The sequence below is a fragment of the Pan troglodytes genome, chromosome 15, assembly GCF_028858775.2.
Source record: "Pan troglodytes isolate AG18354 chromosome 15, NHGRI_mPanTro3-v2.0_pri, whole genome shotgun sequence".
Taxonomy (NCBI): Eukaryota; Metazoa; Chordata; class Mammalia; order Primates; family Hominidae; genus Pan; species Pan troglodytes.
In genome coordinates, this window is record NC_072413.2 from 21,752,844 (window position 1) to 21,780,795 (window position 27,952).

The following is a 27,952-nucleotide window of genomic DNA, read 5'->3' on the forward strand; positions in this document are numbered from 1 at the left end:
TCTCAGGCCCCCTACTGCTCTGATCCAGGATGGACAGCTGGCAGGAAGGACAGATGGGCTCAGGCAGAGTTTGGCACTCATATTTATTACAGGTTGGCAAGAGTGAGGTTCCCGAGGCAGTGTCACTCCTCATCGTGCATTTTTTGCTGCAAAAAGAATAAGAGGTGTGAGGGGGCAGCTGGCAAGAGGGAGAAGTGTGTGGGGACAAATCCCTGGGGCTTTCAGAGGCCTAAGGGAGATGCCCTTGGAGGGAGAGGCAGGGCCCCAGGGATCTTGTGGTCCCACGTTAGAGGCACTTTTGGTTTAGGGGGATGGAACTGGGGATCTCTGCAGAAGTTCCAGTCAGTGGGGGGCTGTTTTGAGCAGGAGAGTGGATTCTCAGGTTATGTAAGCTATGGGACCCTCAGAACTGCCTACATATAGGGCAAGCAGTGCCCACTCTGAAGGGCACCCATATCAGGGGGCATGCTAATGTGGAAGTGACTAGTGAAGCCCAGGGGAGGGACCCACCTTGGCACCAATGTCACGGCTCTTGGCTCGAAGCTTGTTGACCTGGGACTCAGCGATGTCCGCCCGCTCCTCTGCCTCATCCAGCTCATGCTGCACCTTGCGGAACTTGGACAGGTTGGTGTTGGCTTGCTCCTCCTGTGGTGGGACAGTGGGGATGGGTGAATGAGCTGGAGATGGGCTATGGGATTCTCAGCCTCTCAACCTGAGGTTCCAGCTCCCTGTCCCTGAGGCACCCATGCCTCATGCATATTCCTGCAACAGCCTTCCCAAGGGTATCCTGCAACTGCCTTGCACTCTTCTCAAACATGTCCAGCACTCAGAGTCCTTCACGGCCATCCACTGCCCCAGACAAATCCCATGCTGCCCGATCTGGGCCCCTTCAGAATCCTGTTTTGCTGCACCTGTCCCGGACCCCAGCTTCCTGTGCAGGCATGCTAATCAGCAACTCACATCCACCCAGATGTCTTCCCCACTGCCCTATGGCTAGCTGGGTCCCCTTCTAGGCCCAATTCCACTGCCACCTTCCTGCCTTCAGCTTTGGCTGCCCCATGTCCTGCACTAGCATCTACACTGCCTTCTGTTGGGTTATGGTATCTGAATTGTAAGCAGCTTGTAGGTGGTGCCTTTGTTAATTCAGAACACCTGACAGCTCTGCGCATACCAGATGTGTCAAATAAATGTTTGAGAGTTAAAGTTTATAGCAAACTCTTTGTCCAGGCCCCTCTGTAGGAGATATTCATTGGTTCTCACAAATAGTAGGTGTGTTGATGAGAAAGGGAAGAAAGCTCTGAACTCACCGCCTCCTCGGCCTGGCGCTTGTAGGCCTTGACCTTCAGTTGCAGCTTGTCCACCAGGTCCTGCAGCCGCAGCAGGTTCTTTTTGTCTTCCTCTGTCTGGGGGTGGGAGGGTGGGAGAAGCCGGTTTGGAGGGGGAGCAAATGCAATCACCTTTCCCTCCTCCATCATTTTACTCTTCTCCCCTTGCCTTTGCTGCCCCTCCCTGCAACGATCCAGGTCAAAGAGGTGGTGGGGAAGATTCTCTGACTCTATCGTAGGTCAAAGGGGCAATGCAAGGTTGTCAGTCGGGGATCCACAAAGCGATGAAGGCTGAAGTCGTAAAGCTAGAAGTAGGGGGAGGGGCTCAGAACCTAATGGAATTCCCTAATGTGGTAATATAAAAGCACCAGGTCTGTTCCAGCTCCAATCTGGTGGATAAAGCTCCAACCTGGACTTACATAGGTTCTCTTGGCCAGTAGTTCTTGACCAGAAAAGGAATGCAGAAAGAAGGGGGTATTATCATAATCCAGATTATTCTACATTCTAATATATTGTACTGGGCCAGAATTCAGGCATTGGGATCACTGGCTCCAACGTTACTCGATCATTCCTATCTCTTTATCATTGTATGTGCCAGGATGCCATTTCTACTTCTGTCCACAAATCACTCTGTGGTTCTGTATCTGTAACCTCTTTCTTGTGCCTCTGGTATCCATCTATCAAATGGACTGACACCCTCGTCTCCTTGGCCTTTTCTTCCCAGGTACACTGAAAATAACGGGCCAAGGGCACAGCTCTCAGCTATGCAAGTGGAGGTTTTAGAGCATTCTAGGGTCCTCTTTCTCTGTGGCCTTCTCTTTGTGTGCCAGAAGTTCCATGGAAGATTTCCCGGTCTTTTCCCTTGCCCTGACTCTTATCCCCACAGTCGAAGGTGGAAGGATTCTTTGAACTGTTCTGATGTCTTCATGGTAGCACTTTGAGTTATTTAAAAAAAAAAAAAAGAGAGAGAGAGAAACCTGGGGAAAGACTAGTTAGAAGGGTTTTCAGGAAGTAGAAGTAGATTCTTCATTTGCTGGAAAAACTCATAGACTCAAGTCAAACTGACTGCAGAGCGTGAGAAGAAGGTTAAATCTACCAACAGCATCTCAAGGAGGAGGTGAGAGGAGCCCTGTGCGGGCGGGGCAGTGGGGCCAGAGAAGAAACTTCCACATCTACTCCTGGCCTCTGGCGCCCGCCGCACCTGGTAGGTGAGCTCCTTGATGCGCCGCTCGCTCTTCCTCATGCCCTTCACCGACTCTGCGTTGCGCTTCTGCTCGGCCTCCAGCTCACCCTCCAGCTCCCGCACCCGTGCTTCCAGCTTCTGCAGCTGCTTCTTGCCGCCCTTGAGGGCGATCTGCTCAGCCTCATCCAGCCGGTGCTGCAGGTCCTTAATGGTCTGCTCCATGTTCTTCTTCATGCGCTCTAGGTGGGCGCTGGTGTCCTGCTCCTTCTTCAGCTCCTCTGCCATCATGGCGGCCTGTGTGCAGGAGAGAGGTGGCAAGGAACATGGGCCAGGGGCCGGGGCCTTTTGCCCCCCAAGGATCTCCTTTCTCCCATCAGGCCCTCAAATCCACAGAACTGCAGAGTTGGCTTGGTGTTACAGCACAGTGGCCTGGCCTGGACCCAAGGCCTTGTTTGTGTCTTTAGGGGAGGCAGAAGGTGGGTGGTCACTTACATCCGTGATGGCCTTCTTGGCCTTCTCCTCGGCGTTTCTGCACTCCTGCACTGCCTCCTCCACTTCCGACTGGAGCTGGGTCAGATCCGACTCCATCTTCTTCTTCTGGTTGATGAGGCTGGTGTTCTAGACATGGAGAGAGAAAAATGATCAAATATATACTACACTTTGTTACCTGATTTCATACCCTTTCTCCAGAGAGAATTAAAGGTGGTCATTTTTTTTTTAAACAACAAGCCCACTTTTAGACTATTGATCGTTTTGTACCTGCTTTCCCTTTTCCTATGAAAGTGCATACATTCTAGACATTATATCTAAGATTACTAAACTCTGAAAAAAGACTTCAAATAGCAAAAGGTCTGCAGTATTACCCTGGAGCTCTTTAGCAACATGTTTACATAGGAGCATGACAATATTCCAAGGAAAATGGAAACAACTTTTTACCAGGACAATGTTCCAGAGATGTTTATAGCTATACCAAGAATGTAGTGGGGTAAGGAAGAGGGGATGAGGTAAGTGCATGATGTCATTCTCACACATACTAGATTAAAGAACAAAACTCCACAGGGCACTGCAAAAGGTGAGCACAAAGTCTCATTGCAGAGTATAACTGAAAACAGTGTGGGTGGGATTGCAGAAAATGGTGTTCTAGCCAGCTTGGTTTGCAAGAGATGCAGTTATGCTTCTTTAAACTCCCAAACTCTCATCTTTACAGAGCAAGCCGGAGGCTGTCTTTCAGATCAAGAATATCAAATAACAGGATACATTCCACTACTCCCAGATTTGTGGCTTTGGCAGGTATCAGCAATCAATCATGACCCTCTTAGCTTCTAAGTAGAGACCGCTTTCTCAATATAATGGTTCTGCAGCCACCACAGATGAGAGTTGGCCTAAGAGAGGAAATGATTTGTGACCCTGGCTAGATGTGCTCACTTAGAACATCTGGCTTTTCTAGATGTCCTGGGCTCTGCACTCAGTAGGTTTCCACAAGGTGGCTCCTGACCCCCTCACCTGGGAATGCAGCAGCTGCACCCGCTCGCTGGTCTCAATCAGCTCCTGCTCCGCCAGCTTCCGGGACCGCTCTGTCTGCTCCACCACGGCACGCAGCTCCTCCAGCTCAGCCTGCAGCAGGTTGTTGCGCCGCTCCACGATGGCGATGTTCTCCTTCAGGTCGTCGTTGGCACGGACCGCATCGTCCAGCTGGATCTGGGTGTCCTGAGGATCAGGAGAGTGGGTGTGAGCAGAAGCCAGCCTCGATGCCCTTCACTGAGGGCACCTGTCAGAGGTCCCTGCAGTAACCTAGGGGCAGGAGGAATCTGCTGCCTGTATCCAGACACCACTGCTTCTCCAGGCCAGTCCCCCCTGGGTGAGGGGACCTCCCGCCCCCATGTACCTTCAACAAGCTCTGGAGGCTCTTGACTTGCTTCTGGGCCTCAGCGGCCATGCGGTTGGCGTGGCTGAGCTGGATCTCCATCTCATTGAGGTCTCCTTCCATCTTCTTCTTCACCCTCAGGGCCTCGTTGCGGCTGCGTGTCTCTGCGTCCAGGGAGGTCTGCAGCGAGTCCACCACCCGCAGGTGGTTGCGCTTGGCCTGTTCCATCTCCTCGTCCTTCTCTGCCAGCTTCCGCTCGATCTCTGCCTTGATCTGGTTGAACTCTAGCTGGGCCCGGAGGATCTTGCCCTCCTCGTGCTCCAGGGAGGCCTGGGAAGGGGTGGGGCGAGGGCGGGCAGACAGGGCACAGGGCAGGGTTGAGAGGGAGGATGAGAAGATACACGGTGTCAGCCAGGACTATTGCCCAGAGAAGAAGAGCTGAGAAGAGATGGGGAGGTGGGATCTGCACCCCATGCCCACCACGGTGCTATTGGGGAGAAAGTGCTGGACTCTCTGGGCTTCCTCTGTCAAGAAAAGGGTTTGGACCTCACAATTGCCAGACCCTCCAGCACTAACACTGCATAAATTCCTGACCTGTCTAAAGTATTATAGAAAAGGGAGGAATTTTTATAACCACAAATTCAAAATTTTATCTTGTTTTCCAGGTCCCTCACCCTTTCCTGAGAAAAGTTAGAAGCCCAGAAAACTCAGGGCTATTCCCAGGTGCTTAAAAATGAAGAGTAACAATAGCTAATATATATTAAGTGCTTAAATGTGTTACCTCATTTAATCTTTATAATAATCATGTGTAAAATCATATGAAGTATGTACAGTTAATTCCATTTTACAGATGAGAAAACTGAGGCAGAGAGAGATTAAAGATTTTGCCCAACGCTGCAGTGAAAGTCCTCAAGCTGTGTTCCAACTCAGGCCTGTTTGACTCTGGAACCCCACACTCCTACCCACTGTCTAAGTGGTTATTATTATGGCCAGATTCCAATTTTTAAAACCTGGTGGGAAACAAAACCTTTGGCCTCTAATCAGACTGACATTTTCCTTTGTGCAGACCTTGGCTTTGGAGGTAGTCATGGGTAGTGAATAGTGGGTAGATAATGTTGAACAAAGAATATGGAATGAATAGATTTTGTCCTGGGGTCAGGGTCACCCCCAGGTGAGGGAGAAGTGGGAGACAGTGGCAGAACAGGGATGGGGTGCAGGGAGTTCTCGGCCCTCACCTCTGCCTCCTCCAGGGCTGACTGCAGCTCCAGCTTCTCCACCTCCAGCTGTTTGCGGACCTTCTCCAGCTCATGCACATTCTTTCCTCCTTCTCCTAGCTGCTCAGTAAGGTCCGAGATTTCCTCTGGGGACCAGAGGGCCAGAAAGCTCAAAGCCTGTGTTCCCCCTGCCCCTGCATGGCCCTCCCTCCCACCAACTCATCTCTGGCCTCTTGGACCCCCAGCACACCCTGAAGGTTCTTGTTCTCCCGCTTGAAGGTCTCTAGGTGCTCCAGGGACTCCTCGTAGGCGTTCTTGAGCTTGAAGAGCTCTGTGCTGAGGGAGCGAGCCTCCTTCTGCGAGGACTCCAGCTCCGACTGCGACTCCTCATACTTCTGCTTCCACTCGGCCAGGATCTGCCCGGGGACAAGGCTCACTCTTCAGCCCCCCAGCCTTAGCTCCCCAGCCCTCCTGCTTCCCAGTGCCCCAGCCCCCAGCCTCAGCCGCATGTCCAAGATCTGTCCCTGGTCCCGAGCCTGGGCTTAGCCCTCCTCCCCCACCTCCAAGGAGGATGGCTCTGGCCTCTCACTGAACCCCTCATGCCCCCTTGCCCTGCATGCTGGCTGCAGCCCCCACCCAGGGCCCACCTTGTCGAAGTTCCTCTGCTTCTTGTCCAGGGCTGCAGCAGCAGCATTGGAGCGCTCTACGTCCACCATCAAGTCCTCGATCTCATTCTGTAGCCGGTGCTTGGTCTTCTCCAGTGAGGAGCACTTGGCATTAACAGCCTCCACGGCCTCCTCGGCTTCCTGCAGCCGCTGGGCCAGCTTCTTCCTGCCCAGGTGAGGGTGGAGGGTGTGTGTGTGACTCTACTGGGCAACACTGGAGCCTTGGGTGGACCTTCTTCCACCCCCTCCCTATATCTCCTTGAGACACCGTAAGTCCAGCCTAGCAGGAGCTGAGCCTGCTCGTGCCTGGAACAGAGTCCGCCAGCACGGGCTGCCCAGGCGTCCTCCCTACCTGCAGTGGCATCTGGGTGTCAGTGCCCCCTGCCCTCACCCCCCACACAGGCTGATCGATGGTAGCTCCTCTGACCAACAAGCTTTTTGCTCGTCTTATACGTGAGCATCAGGTATAACCCGGGCCAAAAGCTCGCCCGTCACAGGAAGTGGGTCAGGGCCAGCCAGAGTTCACAGAGCAAAGAGTTCAGGCTTTCTTCCAAGCACTTCTGTTGCCCTCCGAGTTCCTCCTGTCTCTTCCACTTCCTTCTCATGACCACTCTGCCTGTCCCCACCCCAGGTCCTCTCGCCCCTTCCTCTCTGAGAGTCAGGTTAAGGGGGTATCTGGAGCTCACTTGGCCTCTTCGAGCTCCTCAGTCCGCTGAATCGCGTCCGTCTCATACTTGGTCCTCCACTGGGCCACCTCCGAGTTGGCCTTGGAAAGGACGCGCTGCAGCTCGGCCTTGGCCTCTGTCTCCTCCTCGTACTGCTCCCGCAGCAGGTCGCAGTCATGCCGGGCCGACTGCAGTGCGTGGGCCAGGGCGTTCTTCGCCTGGGGAGGGGTGGGCACCAGGAGGTGGGAGGGACTCCCTGTGCCCCATTCTCTAGATTCTCTTCTTATCTAGTACTTCAACCAAGCCCAGCCTTATTCACCATGTGGGCTGATGTGGCACCTCACTGTTTGAGGAGTTTCCCAGTCTGCTCACCCCATCCCCTTACGAATAAGAAAAGAGGCATTAAATGACGCTTAGCTGCAGGGCAGAACCTAGACTGGAGGGTCTTTCCCTTGCAGAGGACTCTTTCCAGCTCCAGGCTCCATTTCTGGCATTGAAGTGAATTGCCTCAGGGCTGCCATGAAGCCTGCCCACCCTCCCCACTGGGCCTCACCTTGCCCTCCTCCTCCAGCTGCCTTTTGAGGTCCTCCATTTGCTGGGTATAAGAGAGCTTCCCCCGGGTCAGCTGCGAGATTAGCGCCTCCTTTTCCTCTAGCTGCCGGGCCAACTCCCCTGGAGGTGAAACGAGGGGCTTGTGGGCCATTTCACAAGTCACGTCCTGCCCTAGGCAGGTGCAGGGCTGGTTAGGGGCACCCACCATTCTCGGTCTGCAGCTTGGCTCGCTGGGTGGTGAAGTCATTGAGGGAGCGTTGGGCCTCTTCTAGCTTCACACGGTACTCATTGGCCTGGTCCTCCAGCGTCCGAGACACTTTCTCCAGGTTTGCCTTCAGGAAGCAAGACAGGAAGGGTGAGTGTGGGAGGGGCTGAGTCGACCAGAGGAAGGAAGAGAGGGTCAGAGATGGGGAACGCCAGAGGGCAGGAGGGGGACACAGAAGGTGTGGGAGGGCGCAGTCTGAAGAGGGACTTGAATTAAAGAAAGGAGGAACATGAAGAGATAGAGAGGGAGAGGAGAGCCAGAGAGGGGCAGGGGAGACAGGAAGAGAGACCAAAGGATGATAAAGAGAATGAGAATGACAAGGGAGATGGCAGAGAGAGAAGGCATGGGGGAGGCTCCGCTGTGCAGAGGAGAGGGCGAGGGGAGGCCGAACAGAGCCTGCCTTGGCCTTGATGATCTGCTCCATGTTGGAGGTGACGTCATCCAGCTCCAGCTTGAACTCGCTCTTCTCCTTCTCCAGCTTCTGCTTCACCCGCTGCAGGTTGTCGATCTGCTCACCCAGCTCGGCCACGCTGTCGGCGTGCTTCTTGCGCAGGGCCGCGGCAGTGGCCTCGTGCTGCAGCGTGGCCTCCTCCAGGTCCCGCCGCATCTTCTGGAACTCGGCCTCGCGCTTCTTGTTCATCTCGATCTGCACGGATGTGGCCCCGCCGGCCTCTTCCAGCCGCTCGCTGATCTCCTCCAGCTCCCGAGACAGGTCTGAGCGCAGCTTCTCCACCTTAGCCCTGGCGGTGCGCTCGGCCTCCAGCTCCTCTTCCAGCTCCTCGATGCGTGCCTGGGTCAGACACAAAGGGCTCAGACCCACCGGCTGGACCCCTCCACTGGAATCCCCCCGGCTCTGAAAAGCTACCAGGAACTTAGGTTCCTCTCAAGCAGTGGTTCTCAACTAGGGGCAATTTTGTGCCCCAGGAAACAGTTGGCAATGTCTGATTGTCATGTCTTGGTGGGGCTTGCTACTGGCATCTAGAGGGTAGAGGCCAGGGATGCTGCTAAACTTCCTATAATGCATAGGCCATCAGTAGGAATTTGGTTGAAGCTCCCAAGGGCATCTCAGACCCAGTGTGAGTATCTGCAGCCCCAAATCCTGAGAACCTGTGGTTGAAGGGGGATCCGGGTATTCTGTGAGATCAAGAAGTTCTGAGTCCCCAGATTCACTAGGCTCTGTTGCGCTATCCATAAGACAGGAAAGTGAGTGCTTGTATTTTACAAATATCTGTGACAATATGCCTCGAAACAATGAGATACCTTTGCAATTCTCCAAGTTAACCACAAAGTCCAATCAACCATATTCCTTGCTCTCCCGGGCTTGCTGTGTTTATGCCCAGGGCTGGGTTTCAACATGATTGCTCCCTTCCAGGCCAGGAAAGTGCTAGCAGGCTACTCTCCTCTTCACCTTATCTCCTCATCCTCTTTAAGTGCCCTTACCTCACTTTTCGGGCCTTAGCCTTGGTCTTGACTAAATTGGGAGAATATCGTATCTACCATTTTGATCTGTTGTCTGGCTAGCCAGGAGCAAAACGGGGGTTCAGTGGAAATCCCTTCACCTCGGGTTATGGACAGCTTTAATGGACTGTTCATGGATGGGTCCTACAAGCAGCAGAGAGGACCACCATGCCTCTGCTCCCAGGATGGAGAAGGTGGGACTTCTGAGCAAGATCTTGGGGATGAAGGAGGAGCCATAGCCTATTGCCGAGACCTGATGAGATTAACAGGACTGTTATTCTGTGTCCAAGAGGCCAAAGAAGTTGCCCAGACCTAGGGTAGAAGAACCTGAGGATGGCCCGATATTCTAGCTAAAACCCAGAAGGGGCATCCAAGAAGATGGGAGGGCAAATTACTAATGAAGGCAGGCCAGTCCCTGTGCAGCCCCAGAGGAGTGGAATTGTGTTCATACATTACTTGCAGCCTGGGCCATGGGCCTCAAGTGCAGAGGGGAGACTATCTCTTTCTACCAGCCACAGTCTGCCCCAAAGTGAGAGGACAAGGTCCTGCCCCAGTAGCCGAGTTCCTGTTGCCCTTGGGGTCACTATGTCCAGACCTGGCCATGTAGCTTCTGTAGCTCTATAATGGGGATGGCAGTGGACTTCCAGGGCTCTTCTGACAAACCCGATACTAAAAGCACATTAGGGTTTGAGGTTCATTAAAGCTAAGGGAGACTATGGCTGTTCACTAAATCTTGAGCTGCAGAGGAATGAGAAGGCCATTGAGAAGACAAAACAATACCTTCTTAGGCTAGTGGCTGGCTGACTTCTCTAAATTGGGCTATATTAATATGATACTTGTATAGAATTTCCTAGTTGACAAAATGGTTTCAAATACATTATCCCCTCTGGTCCTGTGTGGTAGGTATTGTCAGTCTCATTTTACAGGTGAGAAGAGAATCTGAGGATCAGGGAGGGTAAGTGACTTGCTCACGGTTGTTGGAATTGGCTCTTATCATGAATGCCCTATGGGGACTCAGCCTGGGTTAGTGGCTGGGGTTAGTACCGGGAAGAATATGAACAGAGCAGCTCACAGGAAGGTGCTCCTTGAAGCCTTTTTTTTTTCACCCTGCGTTCAGAGGGCAGAACTACCAGAGGAAGGGTTAGAGGAGAATAGAGCTCTATCATTTGTCTTAGAGTAGAAAGTCCCTGAGGCAGAGCAGATCTCAGAAGGAGAAGCCCTTTAGTAGGTATGAGTCCCCCTTCTCAAACAGTTTTGCTAACGTAATGTATTCTTGCTCCACGGGGGAAGGCTAGTGTTCCTGAGTGCCTGTAAGTCAGGGATGGTTTGGTCTATGAGGCTGCCTGGAGTTCCAGATATTGTGTAGAACCCTACGCAGCTGCTGCAGCCTCAGTTACCTCAGGGCTATTGAGCTCCCACTTTCATGCACTGGGAAAAAAAGTCACCTGGTTTTCCTTCAGTTTCTTCTGTAGTTGAAGGGCCAGCGCCTGCTCATCCTCAATCTTACTGTTCTGCTGATTAATGTCAAACTCCTTCCTGCAGGAGAAGGGTGGGGGTGGGGGAGTGACAGGTAGCCTTCCTTCCTCTGGGGCTCATTCTTTTCTTGGCCTTAGTATGCCAGAATCGGCACCTCCCCCTCCCCTCACCAGCCCAGAGAGTGGCGGAAGAGGGCTGTGATTGACCTCATTCCCAGCGTACCCAAGGCAACTGTGGCCAGTGGAGGCGCAGAACCCTGCACTCTATCTACCAGGCCAGACACCTCCATTAGCCCCTCCTGGCCACCACAGTCTCCTACTTCTTAAGCTTTTCTTCCAGCTGCAGTTTATCATTTTCCAGGTCCATGATGCTCTCCTGGGTCAGCTTCAGGTCGCCCTCCAGTTTCCGCTTTGCTCGCTCCAGGTCCATGCGCACCTTCTTCTCTTGCTCTAGGGATCCCTCCAGCTGTTGGAGGGAAGAAAATAAGCAAAGTGTGGAAAACATGAAATCCATAGTGTATGCTCTTTTGCCTCCTTCTAAACTTGAAGTCCAGTGGGATTGGAAGTCAAACCAATAGAGAAATCCTGCAAGCACAAAGGATTCAGAGACCTACTGTAGTGAGGAACTACAGAAAGCAAAAAACTTCAAGGGCCATAGAAGTTAATTCTAGGGATCAGGACTTTCTGGGCCATTGGTGTTGCCTGCAAAATCTTGCTCTGAGAGCAGGAGCATGGTTCTTACTACTCACATCATCCACCTGCTGCTCCAGCTTGACCTTAGACTTGGACAGGCTGTTGACCTTGTCTTCCTCAACCTGAAGGTCATCCAGGGCCTGCTGATGGGCCTCTTGTAGAGCTTTCTTCTCCTTGGTCAGCTTAGCGATGATTTCATCCAGCCCAGCCATCTCCTCTGTTAGGTTCTTCACCTGCCGGCCAAAAACCCATCCCCTTTAGGGTCAAAGATCACCAGCCTGGAGACATCTGTAGGGACCTCCATGCCGAGGACCAGGACCACACTCTAGTCTGGGAGTCTTGAGGAGACCTGGGCTGAAGCCAGAGGGAGCTGCCCTCACCTTGTTCTCTGTTGCATGCTTCTCCTTCTCCACCTTGGCCAGTGTCAGCTCCAGGTCATCAATGTCCTTCTTGAGCTCTGAGCACTCGTCTTCCAGCTTGCGCTTCTTGGCAGTGAGCTCCGCGTTCATCTCCTCCTCATCCTCCAGCCTCTCATTCATCTCCTTTACTTTGGCCTCCAGCTGAATCTTGTTTTTGATCAGCTGGTCGCAGCGCTCCTCAGCATCATTGAGGTTGTCTTGTTCCTGGGAGAAGAGAACAGGGAGGAAGCTGATGGTTAAAGAGAGGAGACCTAGGGTCTTAAAAAGAGCTGGCACTCCTAGACTCCCAGTCCCTGGTCGTGAGATGGGCTATAATCTAGGGGACGGGAGGAGAGGGCTGAAGAGATAATTACGTGGCCTCACCGCCTGCACTTGGAGCTGCAGGTCATTCTTCTCCTGCAGCAGGGACACCATCTTCTCCTCCAGCTCCTTGCGGCGAGCCTCGGACTTCTCCAGCGTCTCTTTGATGCGCCCGAACTCTTCCTTCATGGTGGCCATCTCCTTCTCCGTCTCTGCGCTCTTCAGCAGTGGCTTGATCTTGAAGTAGAGCTTCATCCAGGGCCAATTCTTGACCCCCATGAAGGCCCGAATGTTCCACTGGATTACCAGCAGGGCATCCCTGGCAAGGAAACGTGGAGGCAGGGTGGGGCACTATAAAAGAGAGCTTCCCAATCATGGGCCCTACTAAGCAAGTTCGTAGGCACGTAGACTTCCTTCTTGTGCACACCCACCTCCAACATCACTACACTGAACATGGAGTTGCTTGATAAATATTTATTAATCAATTTGATGAAAGGGCAGTTTATGTCCTCCCAGCTGGGATATTAGTGGTAATGGAAACTACCACTTATAGAATGTCTACTCTGTTTGGTTTTTCTATTCTCATAAGAACTTCAAATATGTTAAAAATTATGTAGGGGTTTACATATAAGAATGTCTATAATAAGTATGTAAGTTATGCAGCATGAAAGCAAAATGACTATCCACGAACCTACCACCGAAACAGGAGCTGAAATGTTACCAGCCATTGATCTACCTGTGCGTTCCTTCCTACACCCCTGTCACCCCACCAGGAGCAGCCGCCACTCTGAATCTTATTTTTCCTTTCCTTGCTTTTTCAAAAATTACTTTAATCACATATGAATGTATCTTTATTTTTATTTTACTTTATTTATTTTGAGATGGAGTTTCACTCTTGTTGCCCAGGCTGGAGTGCAATGGCACAATCTCGGCTCACTGCAACCTCTGCCACCCGGATTCAAGCGATTCTCCTGCCTCAGCTCCTGAGTAGCTGGAATTACAGGTGCCTGCCACCATGCCCAGCTAATTTTTGTAATTTTAGTAGAGACGGGGTTTCACCATGTTGGCCAGGCTGGTCTCCATCTCCTGACCTCAGGTGATCTGCCTGCCTTAGCCTCCCAAAGTGCTGGGGTTACAGGCATAAGCCACTGTGCCCAGCCATATGTATGTATCTTTAAACAATGAATGGCTGGTTTTGATTATTTATGAGCTTTATAAAAATTGCATCATGCTGTATGTATCCTTCCAAGATTTGCCTTTGTTTACTAACAATATGCTTTAATGTTCAAACATATTGTATCATGTAGTTGGAGTTCACATCTTTTCACTGTTTTATAATATTCCACTGAATGACTGTAATACTATTTACCCATTCCCCTGTGGATGGAAATTCAAGTTGTTTTAAGATCTTTGCTATTATGACCAATGCTGCTAAAAGATTATTTTTCATGTCATGGTGTACATGTATAAGAGTTTCTCTGTAGGAATGTACTCAGGAGTGGAATGGAGAAGTATGCAGCTGTTCAACTTTTTTTTTTTTGAGATGGAGTCTCGCTCTGTCACCCAGGCTAGAGTGCAGTGGCTCGATCTCGGCTCACTGCAAGCTCTGCCTCCCAGGTTCATGCCATTCTCCTGCCTCAGCCTCCAGAGTAGCTGGGACTACAGGCACCTGCCACCATGCCCGGCTAATTTTTTGTATTTTTTTAGTAGAGATGGGGTTTCACCATGTTAGCCAGGATGGTTTCGATCTCCTGACCTCGTGATCCGCCCGCCTTGGCCTCCCAAAGTGCTGTGATTTCAGGCATGAGCCACCGCGCCTGGCCTGCAGCTGTTCAACTTTAAAAGATAGTGATAAACTGTTTTCCTAGGAAGTTGCACTAATTTACACATCTGTAAGCAATGGGTCAGGCTTCTTAATTTTTGTCAGTCTAGTGATTTTTAAAACTTTTAAAAATTATTTTTCCTTTCATTTGATTTTTATCTACTTGTTTCTTTCATTTTTTAAAATTTGTAGACCATCTGAGCAAGCAAAGTCTAGTGTTTTAAAATGGTATTTCATTGGTGTCTTAATTTGCATTTTCCTATAGAGAAGTTTCTTTAAAAAAAAAAAAAGAAGAAGAAGAAGAATTCACAATGAGATTCAAAGTGGTAAAGTAACTTGCCCAGGCCAGCTGGTAGGTCTGAACCCAGGTCTTCTGACCCACACTAGTTGACATTGCGGATCTGCCTCTACATCTCTAGTGCATGCCTCCCTTTTCCTCCTGTCTCACCTGCGTTCCACTATCTTCTTGAACTCAATGCGCATGAGCTGGCCCCGGGCTTGGGCCTGCATGCGCGTGATGATGCGGCTCAGCCTCTCATCCCGCATCTCCTCCAGCAGCCCAAGCAGCCCTGCCTTGAAGAACACCTGCAGGCAAGGGGTAGATGCAACAGGCCGCAGCCTCAGAGGGGAGTATCCAGGTTGGAAGAAGAGGGTGGAAGACCCTGGATGAGCTCCCAGGTGACCCATCACCCCATGCCTTCTAGAAGTAAGAGTAAAAATTTGACAAACAAGACCGGAAATGAAGCTTGGGTTTCAGCCCTTGATAAGGTTGATAAGGAAGCCAGAATTAGGCTTCTGCCTCCTAAACTCCTCTCTGCTCCACTCAACATGGCCACCTGCCCTGCAACCACCCAATGGGGCTCTGGACTCACCTTGGTGTGGCCAAACTTGTACTGGTTGTGGTCAATGTCCAGAGAGCTGAGCAGTTTCTCTGTCCCCTTCCTGCTATCAATGAACTGTCCTTCAGGGATGGCCGCTGGGTTCAGGATGCGATACCTGAGGAGGGAAGTGTCCAGAGTCACCCATGCTTTGCAGTGATCTGCTCTGCCCACAGAATTCCAGGGTCACCTGCAGATCCCATTCCCACCAGGGCAGCCTGGCTCCCCCTGTTCTATGAGCTCTGGGGCACCCTCATACCCACCTCTGCCGGAAGTCCCCGTAGAGGATGCGGTTGGGGAAGCCTTTCCTGCAGATGCGGATGCCCTCCAGCACGCCATTGCAGCGCAGCTGGTGCATGACCAGGGGGTTGTCCATCACCCCTGTCAGGAGGGAAGGGGAAAGGGTCAGCCTTAGGGTAAAGTGGATGCCAGCTGTCCTCCCCAGACTAAGGTCTTCTCCTGGCTCACCTGGAGCCTTCCGCTCATTGGGGATGATGCAACGCACAAAGTGAGGATGGGTGGTCCTCAGGTTGGTCATTAGCTTGTTGAGATTTTCCTGGAGGCAGATGAAGGTGGGGAGTTAGGAGCCACAAGGACCATCCCTTAGGCCCTTAAACCCTGGTCCCCAGACACTCTCCACCAGAATCATCAAAGGGACAGGGGCTGCCACATAATTTATGACGTGAGTTCAGGCTTTTGTGGAATCTACACACTAAAAAATGACTATGTAGCCCTAGCTTCTTTCCTCATCAAACTCAAGCATCAGAATAGGTGGTGCAGCGAGAAGTCTCTGGGCTGGGCCGTTCCACCAGGTGTCCTGGCACCCCTGGGCCCTTCTTACCCGGTGGAGAGCCGACACCGTCTGGAAGGATGAGCCCTTTTTCTTGCCTCCTTTGCTTTTACCACTGTCCCCTAAATAGCGAGAGGAGAAATAATCAACAGGAGCTGGAAAATAGAGGAGCCCTTGGGCAGAGGCAGAGCTCTGCTGCTCGCTTGGTAGCTCTGAGACTTTGGGCAAGGAATTCTCCAAGATTCAGTTTACCATGAGGATGACAGTAACAACTTCCCAAAGTTGTAAAGAGGATTAGATAAGACCACGCCTGTAGGGCAGCTCACCAGTGCTTGCCCATAGTAGGCACTGACATACATCAGTGCCCTTAGCTCTCCCTCTTCTAGACTTGCCCTTCCTTCTTATATCTTTCCACATTCTAGTTCTCCTCCTCCTCTTCCTCTTCTTCCTCTTCTTCTTCTTCTTCTTCTTCTATTTTTGAGATGGAATCTCACTCTGTCACCCATGCTGGAGTGCAGTGGTGCAATCTTGGCTCACTGCAACCTCCATCGCCCGGATTCAAGCAACTCTCCTGCCTCAGCTTCCCAAGTGGCTGGGACTACAGGCAGGTGCCACCACCCCAGGCTAATTTTTGTATTTTTAGTAGAGACGGGGTTTCACCATGTTGACCAGACTGGTCTCGAACTCCTGATCTTGTGATCCACCCGCCTCGGCCTCCCAAAGTGCTGGGATTACAGGCGTGAGCCACCACGCCCAACCTCTACTTTTCTTCTTACACTTTATCCTCTTCATTTCAAGCCACATCCTTTCTCTTCCTTTTCTGAAGTGGAGGCTCTTTTGTTCAGTGTCCTCTCAACATTTGTTGAGAACTCCCACATGCATCGTTCCCTGCTGGGCATGGTACAGGGATGCATGTGCCACCCTCACTGACCTCCAGTTACTCCCCATCTTGAGGAAACATGAGACAGCTATATCAACACTCATAACACAAAGTGGAGAATGGCAGGTGCTACAGAAGCCCAGCTGGACTGTGGTGAGGTGAGCCAGGAGGTGGCTTGACTCACGGGCTCCCCTGTGCCTGCCTCTGGAGTCATGTGCTTTGAAGCAGCAGGACCCTGGCCCTTTGTGTCTTCAGAAGTCCCCTGGCCCAGTGCAGGGGCTGCCTGCTTACCAGTATCGGCAGATGCGTAGGAGGAGAAGAGAGTGGCCATGAGCTTGAGGGAGGACTTCTGGTACAGGGCCACAACAGTCTCGTTGAGAGGATCCTTGTTTTTTTCCAGCCAGCCCAGGATGTTGTAGTCCACAGTGCCGGCATAGTGGATCAGGGAGAAGTGGGCTTCCTGCTTCCCCTTCATGTTGCGTGGCTTCTGGAAATTGTTGGACTTGCCCAGGTGGTTGTCGTACAGCTTGGCCTTGAAGGTCATGTCAGTGGCCTTGGGGAACATGCACTCCTCCTCCAGGATGGACATGATGCCCATGGGCTGAGGGCAGGGTGAAGAGGCAAAGAGAGAATCACTGAGCACACTCCCAGGCTTCCACAGTCCCATACCCTGACAGGAAAAGGACTCTGGAGCCAGTAGCGCTGGCCTGCTGAAGGGGCGCTGTGCTGGTACCTCTTACCCTAAAACAGGAAGCCAATATTCCCGGAATTTAAAAAGCCCCTTCCTCCTCCTTTCTGCCCAGTGGGTCCAACAAAGAGTCATGCACTCCTAATCACCACCAACAAGGCCCACAGTGCCTCACAGCACAGCCCCTTCTCTCTGATGGCTCACTGCCCCAGAGGCAGGAGGGCAGGGACAGATGTGTGTCAGAGGCACCGGGCCAGGCTCTGTCTGTATGACACCAGTAGCAATTCTTCAAGGGTTAGATAGAAGGATCCAGGTTCTTCACCACACTCTGCACTTCCAAAAACCTGGTGGTTCTTGATTTTTCTTGGGGCAGGAATCCTTTTAAGAATTTGTTGAAGCTAAAGACTGTCTCTCCAGAAAAATGCATGTACACACACACACGTACACACACACACGCACAAGCACACACAAGTATGTATGAATGTACACATGCTTTTTTCCACACACAGTTTTATGGGATTCTGAGGGCTCTGAAACATGAGAACTCTGGTTAAGAATCTGGGTAATGACCCAAAGCATGTGGGGAAGCTCCCATTTTATGAAGGCCGTGGCTGGGCTGGGTGTGGGTCAGACAATCCGGGCTCTGGCCTATGCTGACAAAGAGCAGAGGTTCACTGAGAGCAAGTCAGCCCCAGCCTATGGGGCCTCCTGCCTGCGGCCTTGTCTCTTCTGAGGAATGTCCATAAGCAAGAGGGCTGGAGACTGGCTTATTTCTCAACCAACAGGAAGGTGGTGGGAGGCCAAACATCTCTAATTTCAGCCTAGGATCTTTCCATGAATGACGCTTCTCATGGGTGGTCAGAGGGGCCAGGGGCCTCTCCTTCACTACATCTCACTCTTAAGACACTGAGGGGACCACCACAAAGGGGCATAAAGTGCAAGGTCCTGGGAAAGAAAGAGTGGGGGGATCATCCTGTTCATGCCCATGACTTCACAGTGGGGAGAAGCTGGGCCTGGAGAAAGGCCTGGGATTCTTGGGACTCTAGTTTCTTGGGTGTAGAAGGGACTCAGCCACCACTTTGTCTGGATGGCAGAGGAGGGGGCATAGGTGGTGAGGCCAAGGAGGCACCTTCTCGATGAGGTCAATGCAGGCCTGCAGGTCCATGCCAAAGTCAATGAATGTCCACTCGATGCCCTCCTTCTTGTACTCCTCCTGCTCCAGCACGAACATGTGGTGGTTGAAGAACTGCTGCAGCTTCTCATTGGTGAAGTTGATGCAGAGCTGCTCAAAGCTGTTGAACTGCAGGAGGCATGAGGGGTGGGAGCAGTCAGAAAGTGGGTGTGAGTGGCCATTGGGGCTGTGCCCGTGCACTGTGCCTGAGCCCAGCAGGGCGTGGCTGGTCCCCTCCATGTCAGGGCAGTAGAGGAGGGCTTCCCCTGAAGACAGGGACAATGACTGCCTCTGTCACCACACAGTCCCCACTGCCTTCCCATGTCTGGTCCACAGCTGGCTCTCAGCAAATGGCTGTTGAATGTGGGAGCGAGCGAGTGATTGTTCTCCCACTCCCAGGGGTCCCAACTCACGTCGAAGATCTCGAAGCCAGCGATGTCCAGGACTCCTATGAAGTACTGGCGTGGCTGCTTGGTCTCCAGGGTGGCGTTGATGCGCGTCACCATCCAGTTGAACATCTTCTCATACACTGCCTTGGCCAGAGCCCCGATGGAGTAGTACACCTGCTGCACGCTCTGCCCCTTGGTGACATACTCGTTGCCCACTTTCACCCGAGGGTGGCACAGCCCCTTGAGCAGGTCAGCTGAGTTCAGCCCCATGAGGTAGGCCGACTTGTCGGCATCTGGTTGAGAGGGAAAGGATAAGTGAGCACTTCCTTTTTTTTTTTTTTTTTTTTTTTTAAGATAGAGACTTGCTCTGTCACCCAGGCTAGAGTGCAGTGGCACGATCTTGGCTCACTACAGCCTCCACCTCCTGGTTCAAGTGATTTTCCTGCCTCAGCCTCCCAAGTAGCTGGGACTACAGACATGAGCCACCATGCCAGGCTGATTTTTGTATCTGTAGTAGAGACAGGGTTTCACCATGTTGCCCAGGCTGGTCTCAAACTCCTTACCTCAAGTGATCCACCCGCCTTGGCCTCCCAAAGTGCTGGGATTACAGGCATGAGCCACTGCACCTGGCCTGAGTGAACACTTTCAGGGAGTGAGCCTCCTTCCCTGTCCTGGGGCCAAGGCTTTAGGAAGCATCAGGTCCAATTTCTTATCCTTAAAGAGGAAGAAATCAAGGCCTGGAAGAGCACAGGGCTTGCCTTGGTTACTCAACCAACGTGTGCCTGAGTCAGGCTGGAGCGCAGCCCCCTTATCCGGCCCATGGCCTCTTGCCACAACTGGCTCTTCTCAGCTCTGTCTCTACATCTGTGGCGTCTCTGGGTCAGGTCTTTCACAGGCACTGCTGTGGGCATATCCCCACCTTCACCACATCCCTCGCCTCTCCAGGGCAAGGGTGTGGCTAAGTGGCTAGATGTCCTCTGCTCCCTGTCTCCTTCATTCTCTACCCCAGTGTCTAGCCCTGAACTGGCCATGCTGTCTTCTCCATCCACATGCTACCCAATCTGACTGGCTGAGAGTATATCAGACAGCACCACGCTCCTACCCCCAGCCAACCAAATGTGTCACCCAACATGGGGATTTCTCTGTTTAGAGGAGGAGTTATTTGGTGTGATTTCAAGAATGCTGTAATAACTGTTGGTGTGTTATCATGAACCCCAGCTTGACACTTTGATCTGGGCAGACTTGGAGAAGGGTCCCTGAAGGTAGGGAGGAATGTTCTTGGGCACCTGTCTAGCACTGTTTGCACCTTCACATTTTCTCAAAGGACCTCACAGTAGCCACCAGAGGAGTGAGGAAAGATTGTTGATCCATTTCACTGAGGAGGAAACTGACACACCAATGCCCTGGGCTGTGTCCTGACCCCTGGCCCACTGCCTCCCAAACAGAACATGGTATGAGCCCACGAGGGGCTTACCCAAGGGCTGGGCAGGCAAAGGCCCTGCATTAGTGATGGTGACGTGCAGAGCTCAGGGGCTGTGCTTCCTGGGGCTGGGCGAGTCTTGGGCACAGGAGGAAAATTCCCCACCTCAGTTCTGGTGAGTGCAGCTGGGGTTGAGGAGTTGGGATTGTGGCGGACTCTGTCTGCCCACCTCTCCCACGTCCCTGTCCCTCACCATCCCACAACACACCCCACTGCCCCACAAGCCTCAGAGTCTCTGGGATCTGAGTCCCCCAGAGAGCCTGGTCAGCACCTCAGGCCTTCCCAGGGCTGCCTGCCTGCCCCTCCCACCTTCAGTGCCGTCTGGCTCCGCCTGCTCCTCCCGCTGCTTCTGCTTGAACTTCATGTTCCCGTAGTGCATGATGGCTCCCGTCAGCTTGTAGACGCCAGCTTTCTCCTCTGAAGTGAAGCCCAGCACGTCAAAGGCACTCTGAGACAGAGCGAGAGACAAAGAGGGGGGTTGGAGCAGTGGCCCCAGGAGCTCCTGGGGTCCCTCAAACGGCCGCAGCAGCCCCCTCACTCACATCGGTGGCCATGAGCTCCTCGGAGTCATCAATGGAGGCCACGGACACCTCTCCCTGAGACACGAAGGCGTAGTCGTAGGGATTGTTGGTGACCAGCAGCATGTCTGCACCAGGCAAGGGGTGAGGCAGGGGCAAGGGGGCAGGCGGAGGGCAGGGAAGGGGCAGGGAGAGTTGGGAAAGGGAGGGAGGGGCAGGGAGGGGTAAGGGACGGGGTGAATGGAGGAGGGGAGGACAGGGAGCAGGGAGAGAAGAGAAGTCAGCAAGGACCAAGGAGTGAACCCAGAGGAAGCGAAAGGGTAGAAGAGGGGCCCTGGCAGGGGCTCCAATAACAAGGAGGAGGGAGGGTGGCAGGGGAGTGACACATGGGAGATGGGGAGGCAAATAAAGAGGAGAAGGCAAAGACAAGCCGAGGGAGGAGTGGAGAGAAGGGTGGCGAAGGAGTGAGGTGTGTGACTGCACAGGGAGGCGAGAGGAGATGCAGGTGGTCTTGGGAGGGAAGGGAGAGGGAGCCGGCGGAGTGAGCGGAGAGAGAAGGGAAGTGAGCAGCAAGGTGGGGCACAGTGGGGAGCAGGAGGGCCCTGCCCTGCATGCAGGAGTCTTTGGGGTGTGCAGCAGGGACAGCAGTGGGTGGGGGGTGGCAGGCAGGTTCACCCAGCAACTCCGGCTTCTTGTTGGACAGAATCTGGTAGAAGATGTGGTAGTTTCTCTCAGCTTTCAGCTGGAAGATCACTCGAGACTTCTCCAGCAGGTCTGAGGTGGGCGGAGGGGAGGAAGGCAGGTGAGGAAGGAAAGAGAGTAGAGCCAGAAAAAGGTGGCCATGGGGGCAGAGGGCAGGGGGCACCCACAGCTTGATGAAGAGGGCCAGGCGAGAAGATGTGGCTTAAACAAAAAGGATCCTAAAGCCCAGAGGCAAATGCAGACAAAGCAGGAGATGGCAGGAATGATGAGACTGGCCGCCAGGCAGGGAGAGAAGGCAGAGGGGGACCTGGAGGGTGGCAGCCTCCCTGCTGGTACTCACAGGTCTCTATGTCTGCAGAAGCCAGCTTTCCAGTGGCCCCAAAGTGGATCCTAATGAATTTCCCCTGGGGACGAATGGGACAGAGTGAGGGAACTGGCGGGAAGGACAGAGTGAAATCCTGGCCCTCTATTCAGCCCAGAAGCCCTGGATGGTTCTGGAAATGTAAACGACTTCTCTGGTGTCTCAGTTGAGTATAAGTGAAGCCGGGCAGAGGATGCCACCCTCACACACTGTGCAGGGACCTCCTAGTGGAACCTCGGCCCACAGGGGAACGCATACAGAATGCCTCCTGCTCATACCTCTCATATGATCTCACCTAATCCTCCCAGTAATCTGCAGGGTGGATATTAGTCCCCCTGTTTCACAGGTGAAGGAACTAGGGCTCAGAGAGGTGTAAGGACTTGCTGAGCAAGTGGAAAGTCAGACCTTTGGCTCCAAAGCCTATGCTCTCTTCCCACCAACGTGTGCATGTTGATATCCCAAAGCCAGATACAGTACAATCAACTGGGTGTGGCAAAACAGCACCCCCTTTTTCTTGTCAAGGCTGGATGAGGCCATTGGGAGTGGTCAAAGGCACTCACAAAGCGGGAGGAGTTGTCGTTCCGGACAGTCTTGGCGTTGCCGAAGGCCTCCAGAGCGGGGTTGGCCTGGATGATCTGGTCCTCCAGGGTGCCCTATGAAAGGAGCAGAACTGCATGGGTTCATCCTCCATCCACCTCCAGGCAGTGGTGAGAGGGCAGGGAGGCTGCCCTGGCCCTGAGGAATGGGGGTGCGGGGCTGGGTGAACCGCTGGTGGGTCTGCGACTCCGCAGGATCCTACCCAGACCTCAGGGTGAGTGTCTCCTGTCAGGAAGGTCTTCCATACTGGGCTGACTATCAGGAGCCCAGCTCAGTGTGGCTGTCCCCAACACGTCACAGGGAGGGGAGGGTTAGGGGTAACTCGGGTCGGCCTGCCCCCCTACCCCTGTTCTGCCGAGCCTGTGTCCCCCATGGCACCTTGTTCGCATTGGCATTGTCCTTCTTGCCACGGTCACCTATGGCTGCAATGCTGGCAAAGTACTGGATGACACGCTTGGTGTTCACAGTCTTCCCCGCCCCGGATTCTCCCCTGGGGGTCACAGAGACCAATCAAAACTCAGGATTCCTACTGTTCTCCATACAGGGCTCAGCATCACATGCTCCCCTTCCCAGCCCGGCCATCAGAGCCCAGCACCCAGCAGGATTTGCCTGACATGGTTCATTGCTCTGGCACCCCTCTAATGAGAGCTCAGTGCCCCATGCTCCCTGCAATCCCAGCCTTAAACCTCTCCTCCCAGCTACACCCTAGGCATCAGCCTGTATGCCCCCAGACCAGTCCCTTCTGTGGGAGGATGGCACTCGCTCACGTGATGAGGATGGACTGATTCTCCCGATCTGGAAGAAAAAAGAGGAGAAGCAATGGGGTCAGGGCTGAGGATCTGGGTGGGTGTCCGGGAGGAGGAGCAGAGACCAGGGGCCACCAGGCTCACCTGTCAGCATGTACTGATAGGCGTTGTCGGAAATGGAGAAGATGTGGGGCGGGGCCTCACTCCTCTTCTTGCCCCGGTAGGCGGCCACCACCTCGGCATTGTACACCGGCAGCCACTTGTAGGGGTTGACGGTGACACAGAAGAGGCCCGAGTAGGTCTGGAGCAGGAGACAAGGCTGGGCATGAGGTTGGTGGGGAGAGCCTGGGACAGGCAGTGGTGGCAGCCAGGCATGTCCCTGTTCACTCCAGCTGGCTCTGCTCCTCCTGCAGCTGACTAGGGGTGGAGGGGGGAAGGGGACTTGGGTCCTCTGGGAGTCTCTCCCCCTCTTCTTGGGAGAGCCCCCCTGGCTTATTTTGGCCTCCACGCAGCACAGGAAGCCTCTGCAGTGGGCAGGAGCCACTCACATATATCATCCAGGCTGCGTAGCGCTCCTTGAGGTTGAAAAGCACCGCGGGCTCATGCAGGAAGGTCAGCATGGCCATGTCCTCAATCTTGTCGAACTTGGGTGGGTTCTGCTGCAACACCTGGTCCTCCTTCACAGTCACTGTCTGGAGGGGGCGCATAGGCAGGAGGATGAATGACCACAATCCCTCCGGGACCCTTGCCAGCACTGCCCACTGACCTCCTCCCAGGACACAGGGACTTGGCCTTGCTCCCCTTGCTCTGACCAGTGCCCCGGCCCCTACCCCGTATGTCCCCTAGGACACTTTCCCCAGATAATTTCCCTTCCCATTGTATCTCCCATCCTAGAGACTGTCTTAGGGTACCTTTCTCTTGCCAGATCCCCAGACCATCCTGGGGACACCCTGTGCCCACGACCATCACTCTTCAGTCCCTATGTTCCAAGGGTCTTGGGGCAGACCTGGAGATTGGCAGCTCTCAGATCTGTGCACACCTTATGCTGACCCCGAGGCTGTCTCCCGCGGGCAGCGCTTTAGGGTATCTGTTGCTCAGGGCAAACCTTCACCCCTGCTGGAAAAGTAGTTCACCCATCTACTCCACACTCCCCATCCATCACTGTTGGTGTGGTTTGATTGGCAGCAGTCAGTTTGCCATGCCCTGATGTCACTAGATCCTGCCAGTAGGTATTCCAGTGTTTTTTATAGTGGAGAAATCCGTGGCTCTAAATGACTAAATGATTTGCCTGCACAGTGACTAGCGGGTGGCAGAGCTGGGATCAGAGTCAAAAGCCCCAGGGGATTGTGGCCTGTTATTCTACACTTCAATGGGTTGTAATATTCAGTCAACGAGTTCATGAGGCACACAGCCCTGAGCCGCAGCTGGTAACCAGGGGTGATTCTCTTGGCTGGCGTGAGCAAACCAGGGACCAGAGCTTCTGAGTGCCAGTCAAGGAGAGTGCTCAGCTCAAAAGTTTCTGATCTTTGTGTTCATCTGGGTCTAAGAATTACTCTTGATTTGGGTGAACGGAATTTGAGAAAGTGGACTCATGGAGGAAACTGAGGCACAGGGAAGAGGGATACAAGTGCAAGAAGGGGGCATCATTTAATGCTGTGTCTGTGCCCTCTTTATCTACAAGACCCCTCTTAGGCGAACACTGAGGTCCTTCTTCCTCAGCATCCTCTCTGGCAAGGGGCACATGGCCCTGGGTGGCACCTGTTGCACCAGCTCAGGTCAATTTGAGAGGGATCAGATTCTGGGCTCCTCAAAGGAGCATGTCCTGGCATCCCCACTGGCCTTGGCTTTTCTCCAGCCCTCTCAGCTCCCCCTGCAAGTGGCTCCACCTCTGCATCTTCTTTCCCAGACCTCCTTCCCTTCTGCCCCGGCACCATGCCCTACTCACCTTCCCATTCTCGGTTTCAGCAATGACCTTGCCTCCCTCCCGGGACAAAATCTTGGCTTTGACAAACTCTTCCTTGTCATCGGGCACGAAGCACTCAGTGCGAATGTCAAAGGGCCGGGTCTGGGCCTCTAGACGCTCCTTCTCTGACTTGCGGAGGTACTGGGCCGCTGCCCCAAAGTCAGCCATCTGGGCATCGGTCATCTTGGTGCTTCCCCTGGGTCAGAGACAGGAGGGCTATGTTACTCCTGAGGGAGCCCAGGCTCCAGCGAGTGGCTTTGTCCTCTGCAGCCCCCCTCCCTACCCCCGCTCCTCTCCTCCACCCTGGGAGAGGCACCTGCTGTTGCACCCTCCCCTACTCAGGGCTCTGCTTCTCCTGCCCTCTGAGGTGATGCTGAAGGACAGTCTCTGTAAGGGGTTTCCCTGGGGTGGCATTGGCTGGAGTATGCTAAGGGTTGGCGCTGAGTGCTTGGGACAGCAGACCCCTGGTCCAGCAATCCGGCTCCCAGGAGAAGCATGCCCCGCTCTCTGCAGAGAAAATGGGGGCAGTTCTCACCCGGTTATCCCTTCACGGAGAATCCTGAAGAATCTGGACCGTGGGTGGAGCAAGGAACCACAGAGGTAGAGCCGGGCAGAGAGAAGAACAGATGAGGAGAGTGAAGAACAACAGAGGCAGGCCACCCGGGGATGGAGGCAGCCCCAGAGCGCAGACAGGCAGGACAGACCAGGGAGTCAGAAAGGGAAAGACGCAGAGGCAGAAAAGAATGGGCGCCGAGTCAGTATGAGTGCGAGGGACGGGGTGTGGAAACAGGGTTAGAAGCAGAGAGGCAGGGAGGTGAGAACACGTGCCAAGAAGGAAGGGCAAGGGAGAGAGACAAAGAAGCATGATTGTGACAAGTGTCGATGAAGACCAAGAGGCAAGATAAAACCAGGATCAAGGGAAGGAAGCCATCCAAAGGAGGAAGGAAGATGGAAAGATGGAGACAACATGTAGGAGACTCAGAATGATGCAGAGAAAGAAATGGAGAGTCAGAGAAGAAGAAAATAGGTTTCTGGGTTTCCTGTGGAACCTCCTTGTGTCAGGGGGAACTTCCCTGGGCCTGGAGATAGGCAGTTTTAATAGAGCCCTTAGGCCTCCAACTGACCTGCACCCCACTCCTGGTGAAGGATGTCCCTCACGGTGGGGGCTCTGTGGACGGGCTGCAGGGCATCCCACCCCAAACCTCCTCTTACCTGGGCCGCAGGAGTCTCTCTATCTGTCCTCAAAGCTCCAGTTCCTTTATATCCCGTTTCCCCCACCCCCTGTCTAAATTTGGAGTCCTTCCGGAGGGACCCTCCCTCCCACCTCTCTCCCCTCCTGGCTCCTCCTCCTTTGATCCTTTGGCTCTGGAGGTGACAGGAGGACAGCAGGGCCCCCTGATTTGCCCAAGAAAGGTCTGCTGCCCCAGCCTCTCTGGCTCCACGGCCTTTTTTTAGTCCTTGGGCACATTCCTCCCCTTCAAAGGGCTGATGAGCAGATAGTGGGAAGACAGGACCTTCTCACACCGCCTCTCCCACCCTGCCACGGCCCTTACCTCGGTTATTTTTAACCCGAAGGGTGAACTGAAAACATGGGTGAGGGTCACCTTCTCCTGCAGGCCAAATGCCTGTCCTCTGCCTCCCAACCATGGGCTTTCCTCCCCTGTTCCCCAGCCTCTCCTTCCCATTCTGACCTCCCTCACACAGCCCCAGGCTGGGAGCATCTTCCTGCTCTTAGTACTGGAGCCCCCAGTGCTAGGGACTAAAAGCTGCAGTATGGTGCCCAGGGAAGGGATCTGCTGTCCATCTCCATGGCTCAGTTTTCTTTTGTCAGGAAATTCTGTCCTGGCCTCAGTCTGCATAAGTGCCATGCCTGGTCTCCTTCTGTTCCCCAAGTCTTCAGACAAGTGTTCTCCCAAGGTCTTGAGGCCACCCTGGTTTGGGGACACATCTGGAGTCCCCACCCCTTCCCTAATGCTCCTGATAGAGTGGCCATCATCCAACCTGCTCACACAATGGCAGTGATTTTCCCTGCCACCTCAGGCAGATTTTCACACAGAACCCCAGTTCAGCACTCTCACATACAGACTTGACCGTGTCTGTGCCCACCTTCAGCCACACATGCAGATTTTTCACACTTACCCACTCAAGCTTGCAGATTTCTTTTCTACTTTCTTTTGTGTACATGGATGCACACACTTGCACATCTGCATTTGCACACATAGGCTTTTGCCCTCCCCTGCTACCCTCTGCTCCTGGGGTGGGGTGGGCAGAAGAAGATGGTGCTAATCCCAGGGCCTGAGAGAGGAGGGGAGTGGGTGAGGGGCTGTCCCCTTCTGCCTCTCCGGGCTGCCAGAGGGTGCAGGTGCCTGGCAGGCCTGGGGATTTACACCATCTGGTCCCCAGGCACTGCATTCCATCGGGGTGGGGCTCTGCCGCCTGCCCCCTCCCCAGGCAGAATTTTGTTGCCCCTTTCCAAGCCCTCCAGGGCTTATACTCACATTCCCTTCTTTGTGGGTGTCCTCAAGCACCCTAGGCCCTCAAGGCCCCGCTCCCCATCCTCCAATGCTGCCATCTCTCAGAGGCTGTAGGTGTCAGGTCTTCAGCAGGCTGTTCCTGTTATGACTAAGTGGACATTGTGTTCAGGAAACAAAGCCAGACTCCCCTGCTCTGGCTTTCCCCCCACCCTCACACCCAGGAACACCCTCCCAGCCCCCCTCCCACCAGTTTACTGTCACCTCTCAATATAGCTCCAGGGTGTGGAGGTGGGTAGGACGACAGGGGTCAGCTTCTCTGGGTAGGAGCACTTTCCATTAAGATGTGGCCTCTCCCCTAGCTCCCTAGGACGCTGCCACCCCATTCCTGGGCTCAGGAACACACCTCTCTTTCCAG

At 53.6% G+C, this 27,952-nt stretch overlaps 1 protein-coding gene and 1 non-coding gene across 4 annotated transcripts; both read right to left on the reverse strand.

Annotated features, from left to right (window-relative positions):
* Positions 1-64: 64 nt before the first annotated feature.
* On the reverse strand, positions 65-27,579 carry MYH6 (myosin heavy chain 6). 3 transcript variants are annotated; one of them, XM_016925888.4, is made up of 39 exons: positions 26,276-26,297; positions 25,599-25,631; positions 25,046-25,259; positions 23,649-23,792; positions 23,245-23,401; positions 23,122-23,149; positions 22,733-22,844; positions 22,318-22,410; positions 21,737-21,800; positions 21,370-21,468; positions 20,719-20,822; positions 20,486-20,624; positions 18,721-18,989; positions 18,266-18,436; positions 16,740-17,049; positions 15,620-15,690; positions 15,247-15,334; positions 15,042-15,159; positions 14,773-14,896; positions 14,349-14,485; positions 12,142-12,397; positions 11,740-11,982; positions 11,416-11,592; positions 10,987-11,132; positions 10,637-10,727; positions 8,134-8,523; positions 7,674-7,800; positions 7,470-7,588; positions 6,938-7,134; positions 6,234-6,417; positions 5,837-6,002; positions 5,608-5,732; positions 4,394-4,702; positions 4,012-4,215; positions 3,001-3,126; positions 2,527-2,802; positions 1,308-1,403; positions 511-645; positions 65-146 (listed from the first exon to the last, which is right to left on the reverse strand). In XM_016925888.4, the coding sequence occupies exons 3-39, from the start codon at positions 25,244-25,246 to the stop codon at positions 123-125; spliced, it is 5,820 nt and encodes a 1,939-aa protein (XP_016781377.2). In that variant the 5' UTR covers positions 25,247-25,259; positions 25,599-25,631; positions 26,276-26,297; the 3' UTR covers positions 65-122. The 3 variants fall into 3 exon arrangements, with proteins under 3 accessions (XP_016781377.2, XP_016781378.2, XP_054522376.1); XM_016925889.4 differs by lacking the exon at positions 26,276-26,297 and adding an exon at positions 26,188-26,210; XM_054666401.2 differs by lacking the exons at positions 25,599-25,631; positions 26,276-26,297 and adding an exon at positions 27,562-27,579.
* MIR208A (microRNA mir-208a) lies at positions 6,676-6,745 on the reverse strand. Its single transcript, NR_035710.1, has one exon. It is a non-coding gene; the product is annotated as a microRNA mir-208a (primary transcript).
* Positions 27,580-27,952: the final 373 nt, after the last annotated feature.

Excerpts from the sequence above, each read along its gene's own strand:
- MYH6 (XM_054666401.2), bottom strand. Across the intron at positions 7,589-7,673 it reads CAAGCTGCAGACCGAGAATG|GGGAGTTGGCCCGGCAGCTA; the intron begins GTGGGTGCCCCT and ends TTTCACCTCCAG. Across the intron at positions 4,703-5,607 it reads CAGCCCTGGAGGAGGCAGAG|GCCTCCCTGGAGCACGAGGA; the intron begins GTGAGGGCCGAG and ends ACCCCTTCCCAG.